The sequence below is a fragment of the Mesitornis unicolor genome, unplaced genomic scaffold (genome assembly GCF_000695765.1).
Source record: "Mesitornis unicolor isolate BGI_N332 unplaced genomic scaffold, ASM69576v1 scaffold5765, whole genome shotgun sequence".
Classification (NCBI taxonomy): domain Eukaryota; kingdom Metazoa; phylum Chordata; class Aves; order Mesitornithiformes; family Mesitornithidae; genus Mesitornis; species Mesitornis unicolor.
Window position 1 is genome coordinate 1 of NW_010187390.1, and position 21,066 is coordinate 21,066.

At 40.7% G+C, this 21,066-nt stretch overlaps 1 protein-coding gene across 1 annotated transcript in view; it reads right to left on the minus strand.

Annotated features, from left to right (window-relative positions):
* Positions 1-1,828: 1,828 nt before the first annotated feature.
* Positions 1,829-21,066, minus strand: part of LOC104541370 (abl interactor 1-like) — a 49,712-nt gene continuing 30,474 nt past the window's right edge. Inside the window, 2 exon segments of the mRNA XM_010185418.1 lie at positions 1,829-1,909; positions 1,911-2,168. Coding sequence (XP_010183720.1) covers positions 1,829-1,909; positions 1,911-2,168 — 339 coding nt within the window.

Below are 21,066 nucleotides of genomic sequence, written 5' to 3' on the forward strand. Positions count from 1 at the left end.
TCCCTAACGTTCTGTGATTCTGTGAAAGCAACTACTTCCTTCAGAGCTATGATCTGTGTCATGCTCTCAGAACCCAAGTAACACGATGGCTAAAACATTTCATTATGTCATTCACTGTCTCAGCTCGCTCTTCACAACAGTGTCCAGTGACCATCAGCACTGGTGAGGGTGTCAAATGCACGACAGCCATTTGGAGCTCTACACCTGAGGCCTGGCTGCTTATTTCATCTGGGGAACAAGCCGACACAGAAAAGAAGTGTTGGTATTTTCTAAATGTTTCATGTCTTCCACAGTCATAAAACAGACTTAGGCAAATCACTCAATAAGGAAACAAGAGCAAGACATAATTTGTAGCTAACTTGTAATGAGTTGATAATTTGGTTATTATTGGAAGCTATTTTACCTCTGAACAGACCAAGTTTTTAATACAGAATTAATATGCTAATAGTTAAAAATGCCTTCATTAAAAATGTTCCATAAGAGTATCTAGGAGTAGGTAAACAGGACCTCATTTCCACTCCCTAAACAAATAGGGCCGCATTAATAAAGATACCAGCACTCCTAAAAGCCAACAGTCATATTGGAAAACGCACCTGCTACATCTTAATAACTCCAGTGTGTATGGATCAAGCAACCTGCTTTGAGCCTGCACAAGACAAGCAGTTCAGCAAACCATCAACTTCAGAGACTAAACAGTATTATTCTACTTTATAGAAGTCTTCTACAGCACTTGAACCTTGAAGCACTTAAATGCAGAAACCAATATCCTGACATTGAATTTGTGAACACCTGCATTCTCTGTTCACACAGCTCTATCCTCGAATGCAGAAACTGTACTGAAAAATGATCAGTTCCTCTGACCCCAGTGTTTCTATCTTACAGCAGTTCAGGGCACATCTTTCAGGCTTCTACATAGGATTGTGCTTCATCCACTCTGACTTAAATTATTAGTGCAAAACAACCTTAAGAGTTACAGGTTTAGTACAGGTTTAGCTGACAAAAAACCCAAAAGGTCAGGTAGTCCAAAGTTGCTATGTTAATTCATAGCTTAGAGCTGTCATTGCATAGAGCTACTTTATAGCTTGTGTTGGAATTAAGACTCTTCTGGCCATTCAGAGGGTTACCATGAAGCCAGAGGTACCCTGGCACTCTTTTGTGTCAAGCAATTCTGAAATATCTGTTCCTCAAGAGCTTCGCAATTCAAAGGGCACATGATGGGCTGACCTAGCTGCACAACTGACCAGAGCACATCCAGCTTTAGAGGATACATGAGTGCTGAATAAAAGCTATTTAATGTCACTGAAGGAAAGATTGTTGTGAACTGAATACACCTGGAAGGCCTGCTCTGGGGCAATATAAAGCTATTTTTTATAAAAAGAATTCTAAGGAGCAAAGGGTGTTACATTAATCCACTACAACTATGACTGTTTCAAGGGAGGTAGACATTAATTTACGAAGGCTGTGATTCAGAGAAGGGAAAGTGAGGCTGTTCAAAAGCACAAATGGGAGTGAGACATCAAATGCCAGAGATTTAAGTGTCAACCAGCTGGCCCCCTTTCTCCTGATGACCCTCCAAAAAAACCCCAACAAAAAAACCCACCCCACCAGCCAGTTTCCCTGTAACAGATGACTTAATTTTTCTCAATAATGAAAGAAATAAAGGGAGTGACAGAGACACTTTAATCAGAGGAGGAAAGAGCGATAGTTTTAAAAGTCAGACATAGCTTTTTTGACAAGTCATTAGCCCAGGATCGTGAGCCATTATTTCCAGGCGTTAGGACTACCACTGACTGTCACAAAGTTATGGCAAACATTGCTCAAAAAATTCTCACTGTAAACCAATACATTTTGTTACTGAGATGTTTGTATGTGGAAGGATATCAAACCCATAATGCTTCCTACCATACATGAACTAAACATTTTAATGTCAGTAACATTCCGCCCTGACCCTTTCTCCTGATCCAAGTCCTCAAGTGTCCAGGTATTCTTACCTTTACACCATGGCCAACATCATCCAGCACCGTGTAGTCTATAGGTTTTCGAATATACCTTACAGGACGTTCCATGTTCGCTGGCGCTATAATTTTGTGAGTTCTCGATGTGTTCTTATTGGTCGTCAAAATGCCTATCTCTCTGCGAGCGACCTTTTCTTTATGGATGTCCACAGTCTAGATTAAAAACAAGAAAGTACGGGTTTCTTTAGGCATTTGCTGTTTTCTTTACAGAGCTCTCTACATGTTTACGTTTCAGTATTAGAGAAAGAATTTGAACAGAGTTAATGCTGCTGGAAGGATGCCAGTTTACTGACAAAATGAGTTTAATCTACATGAACATTGTTTGAAAATAACACTTTAATGAAATAACCAATATTAATAATAAGATTACGATTCTACATTACTGCTTTGACACTCTAAAGACACTATGTAGATACAGTTCTTGCAGATTAACCCTCAATGTTCTTATGACTGACACTGGTAATAAATTGCTCTAACTCCACAGCTGGAAAATCAGGACAGACAAACTAAGCAATTTGCGCGCAGCCCCAGAGCGGGACTAAGCCTGCGAAGTCTGTGCAGTAATTTCTTTCAGCAAAGCCATCAGTGCATATCAGAGTAAGAGTCTGCATAGAGAAGGACTAATTTCAGCACTGAGGCTAGTTTCAGTCAAACTGTTTATAGCAGCTTCACTAGGAGAATAAAATAGAGCCTTGAAGTTGCAAGTAAATCAATATAAAATACATCGAGCTCCAACATTTTACTAGGAAATACCTAAGAAGATAAAGAAAGGTCAGTCTCTCAGTCCGTGAAGGATCAAACTAAGCTTCACATAACAGCTTCTAGATGCAGTATAACTTTTGCTTAAATCCTAGCTGAAGGAGAACAAGTACAAATCAAGCACCAGATACCATAGGAATTCTCAGCTCTAAGAAGACTATTTCAAGATTCAGGGATCGACTTTACTGGTTTAAGTACCTTCTAGAACCTCAGGATCTCATTGCAGATGGTATCTGACAAAACACACCATGCTAAGTGACTCTGAACAAAACCTATCAAGCCACCACTTTCTCCACTAAGAGAAACAATCCTCAGTCTGTAAGCACCAATTCCTCCCGGAGAGGCTGTCACAGAAGCAGAGTCAAGGTTCAGAAAGAAAAACCCTCATCCATCAATACTCGTTTGGGTATGTCTCCAGAAATGGCCTAAACTAAAATGGATATTGTGGTGTGCAAGGTTTTGTTTAGTGAAGCAGAGTCAAAGATGAAGCACAAAACTAGTCTATCTTTCATTCTACTTCTGTATGAGGCAAGATGAAAAAAGCAAGGTAAGCATCCAGGAAGCAACCATTTCTAGGAAAGCCAGCACTCACTGTTCAGAGCTCACTAAGAAATGCCTTCAGTTGAATGGCTTTTTTCATTAACTGGTGTACACACTCAAATAATCTTAAATTCTCCCGAGTAAGTACAGAAAGAAAGAAAATCCTCCCAACAGCTTCGACACATGGCATTGCAGATTACAAGTGGAAACACAAGTCAAGAAGCAGCTAAAAACAGTGATATCATGCAAGTTTATTTTCACAGCTTAAAACTAAGTAACAGACAACTTGTAACATCGCAAAAGGGTCTTTGACTTTGGAAGTGCACAGAATCTTAATAGAAACAGGAGCTGTGATTATCCAGAGCAATTCAAGACATTAAATGTGTACGTCTGTATTAGCTTATTTGGAACAAGTTAATGAAATACCCCAGTAAAGCTTTGGAGCAAGCTTTATTGTTCTAAACACTCATGCTCTGAAACATCCCAAAGTCAGCAATAAAAAGCACCTTTCCAAATAAGACAATCTTACAGATCAAGCATTTACCACGACATCAGTATCAGGGATCAGCCACTGTGCACACGTTTGCTCTGGCAGCCATTTTCACAGATGACAGAGAAAAGACTTACGAACAGGACTACCCACATTTCTCCAACTCCATCTATTACTTTTTCTTTTCCTTTCAGGGACTAAAATATACATGTTGGTTCTGCCTTTTAGGTTGCTTTCAGTGAGATCAAGAAACATTATCCAAGTGCTGTGCTACATGCTCTTAAATAATTTCTTCTCTAATTCCTCCATACAATCTGAACCCTTTTGTTCAATGACAATACCAGGTCTCAAATTCTCCTACAGGACTCTTTAATCACACATAACTCTACATGTTGCATAATATATGAGCACTGCGTAGGTGAAAAAAGAACTTAGAATCACCTAAACAACACAGCAATACAGGAGGCTGAGGAGAACGTCAATTTAAGCCCCATACTACAGTGTTTTAAAAGAGGTTATTTTAAAATGCTGCTATGCCCCTTGAAATAAATCCATGCTTCTACTTCATTCTCACAATCTGTTGTTAATAAAAAATTCATTTTTTGTTCAGTGGTTGGACAAAAATGCATTTTTAGAATGAGTTCTCTTAATATTGATGGCAAAAGAAAAGAGAAAGAAAACAAAACAAAGCCCTTGACAGTATAAAAAAAGCTATATCCTCTCCTAGCAGGTAGTCCATGAAAACTGACTTTTCCTCTCTGCAATGAACAATGAAAATTCCATAAACTACTAGAACAGAGGGTAAGAAATTCCAGGAACCGATGATGCCGTACCATACGAGCTTTGGAAAATGACTTAAGTAATCTTGAAATAAATTTCTGTTACTGGAAAAAACCCTTAGAACAGGAAAAAAAAACTCCTAATTTTATCAGACAGTTTATCCAAAATTAGATACAGAGCAGCGATTTGTAAACTCTTTCCACAGATTTCAGTAATGTAAACCAAGCAAAGACAAGACTCTCTGTATCACAGTGCAGGGCCAGCAATTAGGGCACACATGTAAATCCCGAACAGCGAGCAGACACGCCTGTGCTAGAGACTCATTTGCTGTCCAAAGCAAATGAGACTGCAGCTCTCACCACATCAGGTACACTGGAAGAGCAAGGCGGTGCTTTGCCTCTACGCAAAGCAAAGCAAAGGCTCCCAGCACGTGCTTTGCCTAGAGCAATATGCTGCCTGTCAGCTACTAGACAGCACCTTGCTTCAAGACAAAATGACTTTTTCTAGATCTATAAAGACCACATGTGATCACTACGCAAAACACAGCACACAACAGTTGTTCGGTTTTGTATTTTTTTTATTTATATCTATTTGCTTGATGTTGATATGGAAGTTTGTTGTTTTGTCACAGGCAATGTTTTTCACTTCCAAAAGAAGAAAAACCCAAAACACAAGCAATTCTTAGCAGGACAGCAGAGCTACCCAGCCAGTCAACAGTTAATTTCCAAGAGAGACACGCCACATATACCAAGTAACAGCCAAACCTGACCATTCTCAAAGCTCTGGCCACACTTGGAACCTGTAGCTCTGAGTAAGTGTCTGCTCTAATATGGGAACGAGATGGCTAAATAGTAGTGATTACTGCATTACTTCATGCACAAAACCTGCTTTTAAGCATCAAAGATGGAGAGGAGCGAAGTATGGCAAACCAGCTTGGGTTAACACAGGTTAACAGCCACTAGGCAAACAGTCAGACCCAGCTTCAAGCATGCTTGGCCTATGCTGAAACATAAATATGTAGTATAATTTAAAGTCTAGGGAACAGGCACAGGATTCTCACTCCTAGACAACATAATCCAGCAAGAAAACGTCCAGCATTGTACTGAGTTGGAGAAGAGGGAGAAGACAGCCCTTCCAAAAGCACAACATGTTTCCTTTGGGAAGCAGATGCAAGTAAACAAACCATCAAACCCCTCTGCCATTATAACTGAGTGCTAGGGACCATGCCAGCTAATCCCAGAAATAAAGTCAACCTCCAAGTTTAAAGTAACTGTTAATGATTAGCTGCATTCACTATCTGCCTGCTTCAAACTAGAGGGAAAAAAAACCAAACAGGTGATCAACAGGATGTACAGTTAAAATTTAACTCTTTGCTTCCTCAGCCGCAAGGCCAAGTGCAACACAGTAATGATACAGCAAATAGTCATTTTTTAATCTTCTCTTTCTGTGCTGCAGATGCTGCTCTATCCATGTGTTACAGTGTGCAATTCCAGCACAAACACTTTAAGAGAAATAAAGACTGCAGTACATTTGGCCAAGCTAATTTGAGGATATCTAAATATTACAAATAAAGCCCATATATATATAGGGATATTAAAAACAAAAGGAAAAACAACTTCAGGCTTTAGCAATCTTTTTAATCCTGAACCACAACAACTCAAATTTATGAGCCAGATACACAGCCACTGCTGCTCACTAAATGCATGCACAGCTGGTGAAGTGCATGGGGAAAAAAGAAGAAAAAAGTTTTATCAAATCAACTTGGCTAACTAGGCACTGCCAACTTCAGGCTGTCCTGAAGGACAAGACAACCCACTACACTAATACCACAGACATACACCAAGCAAATACCCTTTAAATTTGTGAAATACTGTGTTACAGTAACTGATGCTTCACAAGTGGTGTGCAGGAGAACTCCAGGTCTCCTCTGCTCTTCCCCAGTTCCTCACAAATGAAGCTGTAGCGGCACACACACAGCGGGGAACAGGAGAAGCACTGTGTGTTGCTGCACACCTTCCTTACCAGCAAGCTAGAAAAAGCTGCCAGGCTTCTAAGAAGTCAGTAACTTCTCAACTTGTCCCTAGGTTCACTCAGACAAGAAGAAAGTAGGCTCAAACTCCACAGGCTTCCCCAGGCTGCTACTTAAGAGAAAGCAAAGAGAAAGGAAAGGCCAAACAGCTTGTTATTAGCAATGGCCCTCTGTCATTTTGACATTGTGTCCCTTTTTTTTTTTTTTTTCCAGTTTGTGGTTGAATATAGAGTTGGGTCTGTTACTAACACTTTATTTCAAATAACTAAAGCCCTGGTAACACAGTAATCAGTATTACACATATCTAAATGTTAACAGAATAGATCAGAATTACTTTATACAAGTAAAACCACAGACATCAGATAAATCAGCTGTGCATGCAGCATGACCTGCTACCACTTCCCACCCCCATCTTCCTAGTACACTTGGTGCAATCACACTTAGTGCATCTCGGTAACCTGTTCTGCACAAAGCTGGTGATGCACTTCCCGAAAGTAACCTGATTCCCACCCTGAATACTGTGTGCCTTATTGGCACCTCAATATAAGCACATCAAACAATTAGAGTGTGTCTAGAGGAGGGCAGCCAGGATGGTGAAAGGTGTCAAGGGCAAGACTTAGGAGGAGTGGCTGAGGTCACTTGGTTTATTCACCTTGGAGAAGAGAAGGCTGAGGGGTGACCTCATTGCAGTGTACAATGTCCCCAAGTGGGGCAGTGGAGGGGAAGGTGCCGATCTCCTCTCTCTGGTGACCACCGATAGGACACGAGGAAATGGAACGAAACTGCATCAGAGGAAGTCCAGATTGGACATTAGGAAAAAGCTCCTCATTGAGAGGGTGGTTGGTCACTGAAACAGGCTCCCCAGGGAAGTGGTCAGGGCCCCAAGCCTGTCAGAGTTCAAGGAGTATCTGGATGATGCTTTTAGTCATATGGTTTATTTTATGTAGTCCTGTGAGGAGTGGGGAGTTGGACTCAGTGATCCTCATGAGTCCCTTCCAACTTGATATAGTCCATGGTAAAGCCAGCATTATTGAAATGGAGAGAACATTATTTCATTCCTTCTGTATCCAAGAGCAGTTTCCTTAACCAAAGGATACTGCTGGCAGTATAAGCGAAAAGAATGGCATAAGGGGGAAAAAAAAAAAAAAAAAAGAGTTCTAGTCAAAGCCAAGCCTATTAAAACACCAGATTTAACGTATCAAGTCAAGCTAGTAATCCATCAAATATGGTATCTCCTTTCAGCAGAAGCTGTGCCTGATGTTATACAAAATACTGAGCAAAGACACAGATTTCAGATTGAAGCTAGCCAATAAAACTATGCAATATGTGGGACAGTGAGAGGTGCAGAGAAAGCACTTCAGTTTCCTTCCTTGACCTCTGGGACAACTGTCTGGATTCCAAGCTCACTTGTTTGTGCCTGAATACAAAAGGTAAGATCTGTTCTGCTACCTGTAAAAATGAGCCACAGCTTCAGATGCAGTTGCTTATGACAGTAAAATACACAGATAGTTGAATGTTACAAACATTATAATGATACACCAATACACATTTTCTATTAAGTACTACAAGCTCATACACCCAGACCACGAATTGTAATGTTAACCAAAGGAAACATAACTAAAGAAACAAACACTAAGGTGCTTTCAGCATCCCTTAACAAAGAAAAAACCCCAAACCCTCACTCTTTGCAATTTGCTCCTAGACTGAGTTTTAACATCAGCCCTTATTGGCATTCTCGAAAACTGCAGATTTCGTTGTCTTGCTATATAGCTTACACAAAAAGGTCCCTGAAATGCAAAAAGTCTGATGAGACTGAAAACATTAACCCGTTCTGTTTTAGAAATGCAGATTTATCCCACTGCTGCTTCCAAGAAGAAAGCATATTCAATAAGTCTTTTTAAGTAAATTAAGTAGGTTAATTGAGTAACTGCACTGAAGGGATCCTGGAGAACACACATTGTACAGGCTACCTGCAGGTAAGTCAATCTGACCTACAAAAAGGACAATAAAATCCCCAGCTTTTATGAGCTCAGACAGACAGCTAACTTCTTCAGGGAGAGCACCATTTTAAGCTACTATTTTGTGAAGGAAATTCAAAAGTAAATTTCGTATATTCAACACACTGAAATGTGAGCATATTTACACTGCGAGAGAAATACTCTACAGAAGAGACCAGTGATGAGTTCAAGGCACATCAGGCATGAAAAAGTATAAATTAGTAGTTTGGGGTTTTTAAGACATCACATCCAATCAGATGTCTACAAAATGCTACAAATTATATCTTTCATTAACTCTTTATGGAAGTGCAAATAACTGAAGTATTTGACTTGATTACTATTGCTTATAGCTTGTCTGATCCCCATCAAGACAGTGTTCAAGAAACTCAAGAATTCTCCTACAAAAATAAAGTCATTTATTTCCATCTGTTGTCCAGGAGAGTCCAAGTGCTAAACAAGCTTGGCATCACTGGAGACGCAGAGGGCAGTGCCCTGTTAGTAGCGACTGGTGGGGCCAATCCTATCTCTCAGGTAGAAGAGTGATGCAATCTTTTATCATGCCCAGTTAGCCACCAGCTGTGGGAAATGCCAGTCCTCAGTCAGCTTTGAACAAATCTCCATTTGATGGTACCACAACAGAAGCTTTATACTGGCCATCTTTCACAGTAAAAAGGGGAAAGCTCCTCCTTACCATTCCTCCCTCAAGAAATTAATTCAAGACATCTTTAACTGCCCCTCAGACAGTCACCAGAATAAAGTCTGCTAAAGTACTACCAACTTATCCATCAATCCACAGAAGAAAGCCAGTGCTAGCAACAAGCAAAAGTTAGTAGAGAAGAAAAAAAAAAGTGCTTTTTTCAGTTCCCCAAATTATTTTAAGAATATAAGGCTTTATTGTTTCATATATACAGTCCTTGAATCCAATTTTCACTAAGACCAAAAGTCAGTTGCCTGAACACCAGTGCCTAATGTCATCTGAGAATCCTCAGAATGTCCTGCCAGGACTTCTGAAGCGGCACCATGAAAGACAGGTCTCCTGTCACCTCCGAACCACTTAGACATCCAAGTTCCACCTTGTGTGTTTGCTTTGTATGCAGTGCTGGCAATGTAGGAGGTAACTGAAATAGATTTAGCAGTTGTATTTCCAGAGCTGCAAATCCAGCAATATTTTCTTGTAGGTTTATAGATAGCAGTTTCTCACACATTCCCTTCAGCATACAGACAAGTTGCAATAGTAGGACAGGCTCTCCAGAAAGCTTCATCTCCTAAAGTCCTGGTAAATCCAGGCCTCCTAAGGTAAAAGGCTAGAGGAGCCAGATAAGCCGTGCCTCGTGTAATCTGATATGTCACCTTCCTTTTCCTGCAGAGAGGGCTCACAATCAAGAGCTTGTGCAGATAAACAAAAGGAACTGAGGACATCAACACATACACAGCAACTTCCACGGTCTATATAAAACGTCCACCATCACCTGAGGGGGAAAGGCACCAAACAGAACAAAGGAAAAATAATGAAAGAAATACTAAGTCCTATTTCCAGAAGTAGCATGTATGTAAATGCATACATTTTTAATGTGTTTATATACATTAAAAAGTGTGTGTATAAATAAATATATGTAAAAACAGTGCAAACGATGCATTTTGCTAACATCAGCCAATGTTGCGGGAGGTGGGGGTTGAAAAGTGGTGGCTGTGTTTAAGCGTTTATCACTGGACTTCTTCAATTCGATCTGAACACAGACTATATGCTAGTTTATCCTGTGGAGCTAGCCCTTGACTTAAGAATTTAGTTTTTTTCTTTATATACACTAGCAGATTTTCTCAGATTCTCCTAGCAATAGCCATCAGCATAAAGCAGACCAGATTTCAGCAAATGTTTGAAGATATTTTTTACCTTTACTTAAGTATTTTTTCCTGGGATATCAGGACAGTTGGGAGGAGGGATGCCAGATAGGGAAGTATGCCACAAACATCCCATTTACTCAGGACAGTTTGCTTGCCCTATGGTCTTAGAATTCAGAAGCACAGAATGTAAAACAATAAGGCACATAGTCCATAGCATGTCCTACTCCTAAACTGTGTCTCTTAAGATATACCAATTACCATGCAAGGCATACTTAACAGAGGATTGATTCTTGACCTACAGAACACGTGTTTTCAAGTGTTAAAATTTTACTCCTAAGGCCTTAAAACAAAGCAAAACAAAAAAAAAGCAAAAAAAATAAGAAGAGTGGGGGTGTTGATAAGCTTCATTAAAATCAAGAAGCTGAAAACAAGAGCTAGAGAAACAAGCTTAAAGCTTACTGGCCACAGACAAATAGACTCATCTTTAGCCCTTTTGCTGTTACGAAACTGGAAGCCTTCCTTCCAAAATGAAGAGCAGGATTCACTGAGGATTGGACTCAAAGACCCCAACTTCCAAAACACAATCTGTGAAGTGGCACATACACCTATACATCGGCATTAAAAAGGAGAGGGAAGGTCTGTTCACCTAAAGGATTATTTATATAGATGCTTTTCAGAGTACCCTATTGGCAAATTCAGTCACATTCTGTTGGAAAACCCAAGCAGAAAGGGGACATGGAGGAAGGACAGAGCACAGGGGCTGAAAGTAGGTGTGTGACAATTCTAGGACAAGAATCAGAGCAAAGAAACCAGCCCACTCATCCAAGAGCCAGACCTGAGCTCATGCCTGATTTTTCTTTCCTGGTGCCAACTGGAAATGGGAGGACTGCTATGGAGGACACATATTCATCCTTCAGACAGCGCATGAGGAAAGAAGCTTCTCACATTATTCTCTAATGGCTACTTCAGAGCGTGCTCATGCAAGATGCTGAGAAAATAAAATGGGGCAACTGAAGGAAAACAGTAACTCTCAGTGGTGAAATGCCACCTCACAGAATTAGGCTCTATAAACGAGAGGCATCTATGGAGAGATACAAGGGCATCTCATCACACCCTCTGCCCCTACCTTCCTCAGTCAAAAGGAAGATGATGTCAACACAGAGCATAAGGAGGGAAGGTCTGCTGTGGTATCTTTGGGAACAGGGAGAGGGACGTGGGAAGGAAGACTGGCAGATGGCAACTAAAGGCAAATGGAGTTTCAGTCCTACAGAAGAAGAGATTTTTAGCAGCTCTACAGAGGCCCTCATCATGGAAAGAAAACAGTTAAGACAACAGTGCTCCCTCCTCCCCGTTGCATTGGTGAAATGCCAGAAGCACTTTGCTGAAGTTCACATAAGCACGGGGGAAATGGAACTTCAAACATCTGGAGTATGGAGGTCAGACAGCACTGCAGAAGCAGCTGGCCCTGCACACAGGAGCCAGCTGTCTGCTGGGATGGCAGTCGAGCGAAGGGAAGAGGTGGGATGGGGCTGTGGCTGGGAGCAAGAGCCTGGAAAACGGCAGACTGAAGCTCTATTCCTGGCTCCGCCAGACTTCCTGAGCTACACCAAGCAAACTGCTTTGCAGCTTGGGCCAGCTTCTTGGAGCTGCCCACCTGCAGCAGCCTGGAAAACAAACACACCCCCAGTGTGGGTAGGCACAGGTACAGCGCTGCCGTGGCTGTCTGCTCTGGGCACACCAAAACACAGAGACAAAGACGTCCAGGACTTCTCTGTAAAACAGCCTCCACACCAGTGTTTTTAATTGCTGGTGAAAATGAAGTTGTCAGTTATGGATCATACTTCCTGTACTTCAGCAAACCCTACCACTGATTTTAACCATACCAAATGTACATACATTCAATAAGAAGTGCATTGTGAACATCACTCATTAAAAAAAAATCAAAATAAAAACGTCCTCCAGTGACCTCTGATACACGTTCATAGGGAGCACAACATGATTTTTTGCATTCTAGCTAGCTTTTTTTTTTTGTCTTTCAAATTCAACTGCTAGTTCAATTCCCTCTTCAAGAGTCTAAGTGCAATGAACAGGTAGAAAAAAGTGCATCACTAACGCAGATCTCTGTGGCAGGAGGAGGAGAGATGACTATTATTTGCAATTATCTTCTACCTGCCTCCTACAGTCTGTGGCTTTTCCACATCAAAAGCTGGGAACAGAAGAGTCAAGTAACTTTCATGGTGTTATTCCCTGTCCTAACACAGGAAAATCCCCGAACACTTTCCAGTATTTGCTGGCGATTCAGCTGTGGCTGTGGCTGAGCACCACACCCCACCCCTTCACAACCCTGACATGACAGGAAGTACAGCCCCAGCCCTGCATCAGACCAAAACCACAGCACATAGCAAATTAATGACTGGTAACCATCCACTTGGGTTTCATGCCTTCTGACAAACACCTTTCTGAAGGACAGTTCTCTTATTCAGTTTTCCCTCTGTCCCCCATCATTTTCCCTTCACCAGGACAGGATTCTGGTAAGGGAACTGCCAAGGTACACCCCCCTCTCCTCTCCTGAGCTACAGATGTTCTACACAGTGAACTGAACAGACATCTCAATGATTAACTAACACCACTCGCATTGCTAATAAAAGTTTCCGGAGGAAAAAACTATCTACATGGAACCAAAGAATTAATTACACTTGAACCCAAGCCAGGAATGCAAAAATCTGCTGATTAAAGACAGTCTTTAAAAGAGAAGACACTTCAAAAGAGAAGTGTTTCAAGTGTACAATCCTACTGATTGATTTTGACAGAACAGCATTTGAGATGTGCAGTCATAACATGTTACGTTTGCATTCAGTCTTAAAAATAACAAAAAGTATTTATCTGCTTTTGATTACGAAAAGACAAAATCCCAACTGTACATGTGAGTGTATTTCAGTACCTGAGACTAGATTTTAGTAATTTCAAATTTCTTTCTTTGCTGGGTATTCCTCAAGATATGCATGCATGAGTAGGCTCACTAAAAAAAAAAAAAAAAAAAAAAAAAAGAAAAAAACACAACCAGAAGAAATGAAATATGCTTATGCAAGCTCCCACATGAGAGTTTCAGCATTTTAAAGTGGCTGAATGAGTCCTTCTTTTCCTTACTGGAGGCAATACACTTGTCTAGAGTTAAACAAAACATACAAATTTCAGTATATTCTTGAATGAAGGAAAGCACAAGGACAGAAAGGAAAAATTAAAAGGCTTCTTCAGTAGTTTGGACTCACTAAAGAACCACCATGGGAGTAGAATAAAATTGTATGTCAAATGAAAAGCATTTTGTGTGCCAAAAAAAGCAACATCATAGGAGATGAACATGTGCAATTGCAAAGAGCACTGCAGGTGGCTGAAAAGGAAACCATCTAAAAAAAGCCCATTAAAAAAATAAACTCAACAGAACAAGTTTGAACTTTCTGAAAGTTTGTCTGAGGTAAGGAACTGATAAAGCCACAGTAATGAGAAGCCAGAATGCTCATGCCTGAACAAAGAAAACAACAACCCAAAGCCAACCGCCTCACATTTAGTTGTAACTTGGCATTTCAAATTGTGGGGCGTAGGGGCAAGGCAGACACGACCCACCAAAAGAAGTGAGCTAACACAGCCTTAGTTTTAATTTATCACCTCTTTAGTAGATTAGTTTGTAGCAAAAAGAAAATATTTTCCAGTCAGTAAGTTTATGTTACATGGCTGGGATAGTGGATTTACTGCATATCTCAAAATTATCATTACACTAAAGAAAAACAAAACTCCCACATAAAACCTATTCTGGTTTGTCACATGTACTCAAAAGTTTTCTGGATTAATTTTCAGGCATATACTTTTCTTAAAACAAAACAAAAAATCTCCAAACAACAACCCAAAACTAACCAACACCACAAACAAAAGCCACACACACACACACACACACACAAAATTCATCTCTCAAGCATCCCCCTTTACCACAGGAATACAGGGTCTATGGCATCTACGACTGACATTCTTGGGACAGATTGTTTCCCTAAGACACAAAACAGAGACAATAAATGTGGAAATGATGCTGAGTATCCTTTAGCCACCTGCCAACATAGTTTTGATTACAAATTGTCCAAGGCACAATGTTACTTCTATACCTCCTTGATAATATCTCACTTGATGCAGCGATATAAGCTAGTGGGAAATCTGCTGGTTTTCAGTTGGGTCGGCACTGAATGAAGAGTAACTCATGAGTATGAATTCAACAGCCATCAGATGGCTAAAGGCCGTATCATCTACACCACAAACCCTCTTGGCTTAGTGCCACAAATACAGCTTACCACATGCGATATTTATTTTTTTCTCCTGTTTTCTAAATGTTCAAAGGTTGAAGACTGCATATTCTCCAGAAGATTATTCATAAAGTGTTGGATTTTTTTTTCCAATATTTTGTACAAAGCAAGCACATGTCTATGGCAAACAACTCCGTTGCAGCATTATGAGGTGCTACTCCAATGGAAGGATAACCTGCAACAGCCAGGTTTTTCCCTTGTCCCCACTGTCACTGAGCCTTATCTGCAAAATAAGATGTCAGGAACAACCCTTAGCCACGACAGATCCCACAGAACTCTTCAGAATACTCTGCAGCTAACTTACTACCCATATTAGTACCTTCAGCATATTATTGCATCAAAAAGCTCTTCCATGTCACTTCAATATTAAAACAACTAGGATCTGACAAGCTACTCATGTTTGTTTTCAAGACACAGAACAAGACAGTCCAACTCTGACCCAGTTTCTCCTTTCTCAGCCCCCACTCAGTAACCAGCTATCCCTTTTCTGAAGGTACAGCAATTCAACTCAGCTCAAACTTTTTCTGAAATCCCAGTTTCCACAGCATTGCTGCTTGGAAGCCTATTAAAATATTCTAGAGAAAAAAAAAGAGAGTTAACAAAAAATCCCTTCACACGTTTCCTAAGACTGCATTACTATTTTGGAATGAGTCATACAGACTTCTCGTAATTTGGGATATATTAAGTAAAAGTAGAAGACAGACAACCAAATCACAAGCATTTATGACGTTTGCCAGTTTAAGAGGGTGGGGAGGAAGGGACAGGGCAGAGATGGAATTGCTAAGGCTGCTCTACTTCTCCATTGCCATTTTAATTTCCACACACAACTAAAACAGGAAGTTGCGCATTGTTTCTGTAAGCGGACTTCCCTTAACCTCCTACTCTTGGCCGCGACTGACATGAAATACTGCAATTACATCTGCTGGGAACATCCACATGGCCTCCACACTCCTAGCAGCACTTACTCCATATACTGAGCCACAACCTTCCCCAGCCAAAATTTTTCCAGACTAAGGCTGGGCACTCTGGCAGAGGACCCAGGCCGAAGAAGAAACCGTGCCAGCAGTCAACCCCTCCTCCAGGACCACCTCTCAGGCTCGTACATGTGCGCATCCAGCAGCAAGTCCTCAGCTCCCTCCTGTGCCAGCACACCTGAAAACCACAGCTGCAGCCTGATCACAGGTTGAAAGCCAATTCCAGTCTTGGAGGGAAATCTTGTGTGTAGGCACAGAGAGGACATCACTACTACTCACTGCTGAATGCATTATCCCACTACCGTCACAGTAAATTCGTCAGACCAATCATGTGTTGAGAAATTAGACATTTCCACCATGCAGCTATTAGCATAATGATTAAACTTGATTGCAAACGCTTGGGGAGAAGAGGAACTGTCAGCCACTGGGGATGACGCACAGAAAGAAGCCTGTAGAAAGCAGCAGGCAGAAGTCTGTAGTTTTCAAGATCTTGCCTCCAGGATAACCGAGTCCCCAGTTTGGGGCTTGGGGCAGAGAACAAAACAGTCTGGCCATCTCTTAATGTCACTTTAGGCAAAAGTTAAACACACTGCACAAATACTGACCAGTGAAGTGTTTAATGCTGAGTAAGGCACACTGGCACTCTGGTAAAAGTGCTCCAAGCACCATGGTGGGTTACAAGCCTCTGAACTGCACACTGCAGTGTTCCAAGAGAAACCTTTACAGCTCCTTACAAGCACCACGTACTCGTGTGTGGCTGGCCGCTGGCTGGTGCCATACTGGACAGCTAAACACACGTTGGAGAGCCACTGAAACAAGAGACCTAAACAGCACAGGAAAGTGGCTGGGATTAATACACTGCTAGTTACCTTCACTAGGGAGGGAGGTGTTGGTGAGGAGCAAAATACTTCCCTGACAGATTACGGGATACATCAGGACATAATTTAATAGCCTACAAAAAGACAGCTGTGCAAGCTTCTGGGGCCTGCCTCCTCCCCACTGCTAGGCGAATGCCTGGGTTTCCTAAGTGAGATCAATGTACTTTTTGGATTTAAGTTGTATATATCCATCCAGCAATAGAGCCAGCGTTTACTCCCAGAAGTATACAGCTAATGTAAACAGCAACTATGCATTTGTTTTAAGAACGACCATGACGAAGACATCTAGACAAATGGGCAGGAGGGGAAGAGTACACAGGAAAAGTATCTTTATTCAAATAAGATCTGCAGACTGCTCACAATCTGTTTTTCCAGGATGTTTGCTTAAGTCACATAATTGTTTGCAGAACCTCTGCTTTCTAAAAATGCACTTGGAAAAATTCACACCACATTTTCTTTATTCTGTTTCTACTAACTAGATTATGCTTTTAAACAATATCAAACCAGGTAACTTGTCATTATCCAATAATGACAAGTCAGCAGCATTTTCAATCTTATTTCAAGCAAACATTTCACATGGAAAACAGCCTTTAAGAAGTTTTAAAAATAATTTCCAAAAGAATAAATGCATTAGATACATTTATTCCAAGTAATTCAGCCAGCTCTAGTAGACAGCACCTCTGAAGAGTTTCTTGCATTGACTGAAAGACTACACATTTAATGCACCCCAGGGAAATACAGTTTCATTAAGATGTTCAGTTGAAAATAAGATGCAAATAACTTGAGTTGTGGTCCCATCAAGCTCCTTTTTGCTTCCAGGTCTGGAGGTCTAGAATTGAGAAGGAAGCTAAGTGCCATTGAAGCTGCCAGCCAAGAGGCACGCTGTGCTGCAGGAGGAATGCTCAAAGCAGCAAAATTGCAAAGGATTTAACTTGAATTTCTCAGTGAGAGCTTACAGAAACCATCCCCCACTTCCTGAAGTTTCATTATTTGTTCATGTGCCACAGCTGTACTAAGGAAAGGGAAAGACAAAGACATTGTTCTAACCAAAATACCATGAACACCTTCAGAGGTTTTCTCCTCCAGTTTTAGCATCCAGATGCCAGAGTAGCACCAAACACCACCACATCAGGGATGCTCCAAAACTGTAATATATGAGGGATAAGCACTTCTGTGGTCAGCTGTCATGCTAGTGTCAAAATAAGCCACTAATGGGCGTGTCTACAGGTGACATGGATGAATACCATTCATACAGCACAGAAACAGATATATTTAATTATACAGCAGTTTAGGAGGAGACAAACAGTGATACGTAAGTGGCAAGCAGACCACTCTCAGTGTGCAAAGAGGAACAAATAAAAAATAGTCTAGCTCCTATCAGCTTACAGACTTTATAACTCGGTCAGTGCTGTCTCTTAATATGACATTCAGGATGTAAGAGAAAACTAAATGCAAACACAGTGGCACATGCAACAGGTTAGATAGCCGAGAAAGTCTAACTTGTTTCAGGCTGTTTGACTGGACTTCTCTCTTTACCTTAATGACCCATAATTACGTTAAGGTAGCACACTTCTGGTATGACTTACAGGTTGCACCTCCCAAATGGAGCTTGTCCCCAGTTACTTGAGCGTCTTACTCATCACCATAGCAGGCAAAAAGTGCCCCGGGTTGGAACACACAACAACAACATTTCTGCTGTTCACCTACTCTCAGATGCTATGTTTCATCTGTCAAGACACACATGCAAATCAACTGCGTGATTTCAAGCTAAGTTTTTTTCTTAAAAAACATCCAGGTTTAAATAGTACTTGAATTTCTCCTAATTAAAAGGAATCAAAAATTTTCTAGTCCACATGAGCTGGCATGCTATTAGTCCACCATACACTACATATCAGCTAATAAACAGCAAAAACATAAATGCTGCTTAAAAACTTCCATAATGCCTTTTCCAGCCTAGTGTAGGAGATGAGCCTTATCCACAGTACAAGTCATCTCTTTAGTCCAGTACTGCATCTTGGCATTGCTGCATCTTGCCCAATACTTTACTTAACAACACACATAAGAAAATCCTGTAAACAGACAAAGAAGATTCAGCTTCCCAAAGACAATATTTATCCTCTTTCCAGTCAGATAAAGGTTGATTTGTGGTTTCAAGGCTTATCCTGCAACCTTATACAGCCTAGTTTTGAATACAGTTCAAAAATGTAACTTAAAAAGAAGAAAAACCAATCCCACAAGACACTGAGTTCACCAAGAAAGCGGAATTTCCTATGATCAAATCAAGCCTTTCAGTTATTCAATATTTCCTTGTTCTTGTATTTTCAAAAGATGGCCCAACTGACCTTTCCTGAAACAATGATTTATCTTATTATTTCCATCATGACCTCTTGTAACTTTAAGGTCCCCATCCTAGTTGTCCTCACTCTGTATAGATGCCTGATAGCTTCTAATCATACCCTTGTTGGTCCTGATTTTGTCCATAGAGGAATTTGAGGTAGCATGACAAGATCAGGTTGACAAGACATTTATTTTTCTCTTGCAAGCTAAGAACAGAGAAGCTGGTTAGAGAAACAGCAACCTATGCTTCAATCCCTGTGTGATGCCACACTGAACTGTACTGGTAGATCCACTGTAAATAACCATCTCAGGACAACACATGAGGGGAAAAAGCAAGTGCTTTTAGGCATAAACTGGTGAAGCTACAAAATCACTGCACAAAAGCATTTCATACAAGGGTAGAGTCAGGAAGAAGCCATAGCTATCTAGCAGATTCTTGAAGAGGAAGCAAACAAAAGGTAAGATTTATGATCCTACAGTCACGTGCTTCTTACATTTTCATGCCCGTAAGACATAATTAGACAATTATTAAATAATATAGCTATTTTCTGGAACCAGAAATGAATATTAGAGAGAAAAGTAACAGCTTTAGTAATCTACTTTTTGAAATTGAGGTGGTTATTTCTACATGCACAACCAGCACTCCAAACGGGAATAACTGACTAAGCAAATTGTGGCCTCCACTAGTTGTCACTCAAAATGTGGTAGTCCAAAACACATTCTGATTTTTCTCAAAAAACACAACATACAGTACACCTTTAAACCAAACAAATCTCCAATTTTATTTCCACTACCACCATGGTGTCTTTTCCACCATGGCACTAGCAGCAGAGTCAGTTAAGGATTAACAATATTCTCCATTGGAATAAGTCATTCTGAAAAAATTTATAGTAACCTATTTCTATTCAGGTGTTTAGTCACAAGTTACATCAATTAATACAATTTCACACACACTTCTTTCCATTACAGTAAAGGGAGACTTTTCACTCTGTGCTCTGTGACTGCCCCAGAGATGCAAGGATCAACATCTCAGATGTTGGGGAAGGGATACACACCAGGGCACAGCAGCCACATGACAAATGTTCAGTGAGATTAATGCAGATGGATGGATTTCCACTCTATATACACACTTTTTCAAAATTACAACAAAAGAATAGAAGTTGTCCCAGCTTTAGAAGAGCAGCTAATAAGCTATTTGTGTACCTCCCGTGAACTAATAAAAAAGAGTTGGTTCACTGCTCATGTATAAACTGTAAGGGGGCTTTTACAGGACACACGTTACAGATACCAATGGGTCCCAAAAGGCTGCTAGTAAAGAGAACAAAGTCAAACCAGCAGCAGTACGAAGAAAGGCAGAATGTTACAGCCGGCTTACAAAACACTCCTGTGAATCATTACTTGGTTTTCCATCTGCAGGTCAACATTAACTTAGCACTTGCACGCCCCCAGTAAAACCAGTCAGCAGAAAGCACTTAGCAGTTCCCTTCTGAATGGCACAGGACCACCAGCCCCCAGCAGCGTCTTCATGTGCTCCAGCAGCAGATTACGAAGAGGGTTACCTTCAGTGATGCAGTACCACCAAGACTTATCTGCTCCACAGTAACCTTCCTGCGCTTGCTTTTTTCTCCTCCTTTAGCCCAAATACAGTCAGCTCAAGCATAATACTACTCAGCTACCATGAAAACCAACATCCCAAACAGCTGCACTGGATAGCACAGATGCAGCGACCAATTTAATGCTTTGGCAGGTGGTTACTTGCTGTATTAGTCACTATGTTCTTATAAACATCACCTCATACACTGCATTTCTTTTTTGCTTTACCCTTATGCCACTAAAACACTGGCAGAAATAAGAAAACCCTAATTCAACATAAAACCAGAACTATTCACATGTGACAACTGTGGGTTTATTGAGACTTGAAATAGAAAGAAAATTAATTTCAGGCAACAATTTGATCAGATACATCTGAAGAAAAAAAAAAGACCCCTTGAAAAGTCTAATAAGTGACTTTACAGAAGATAGTGACACATTTCATTTATGCAGTATATCTTCCAGATATGAGAGGTTTTCATTTTAAAA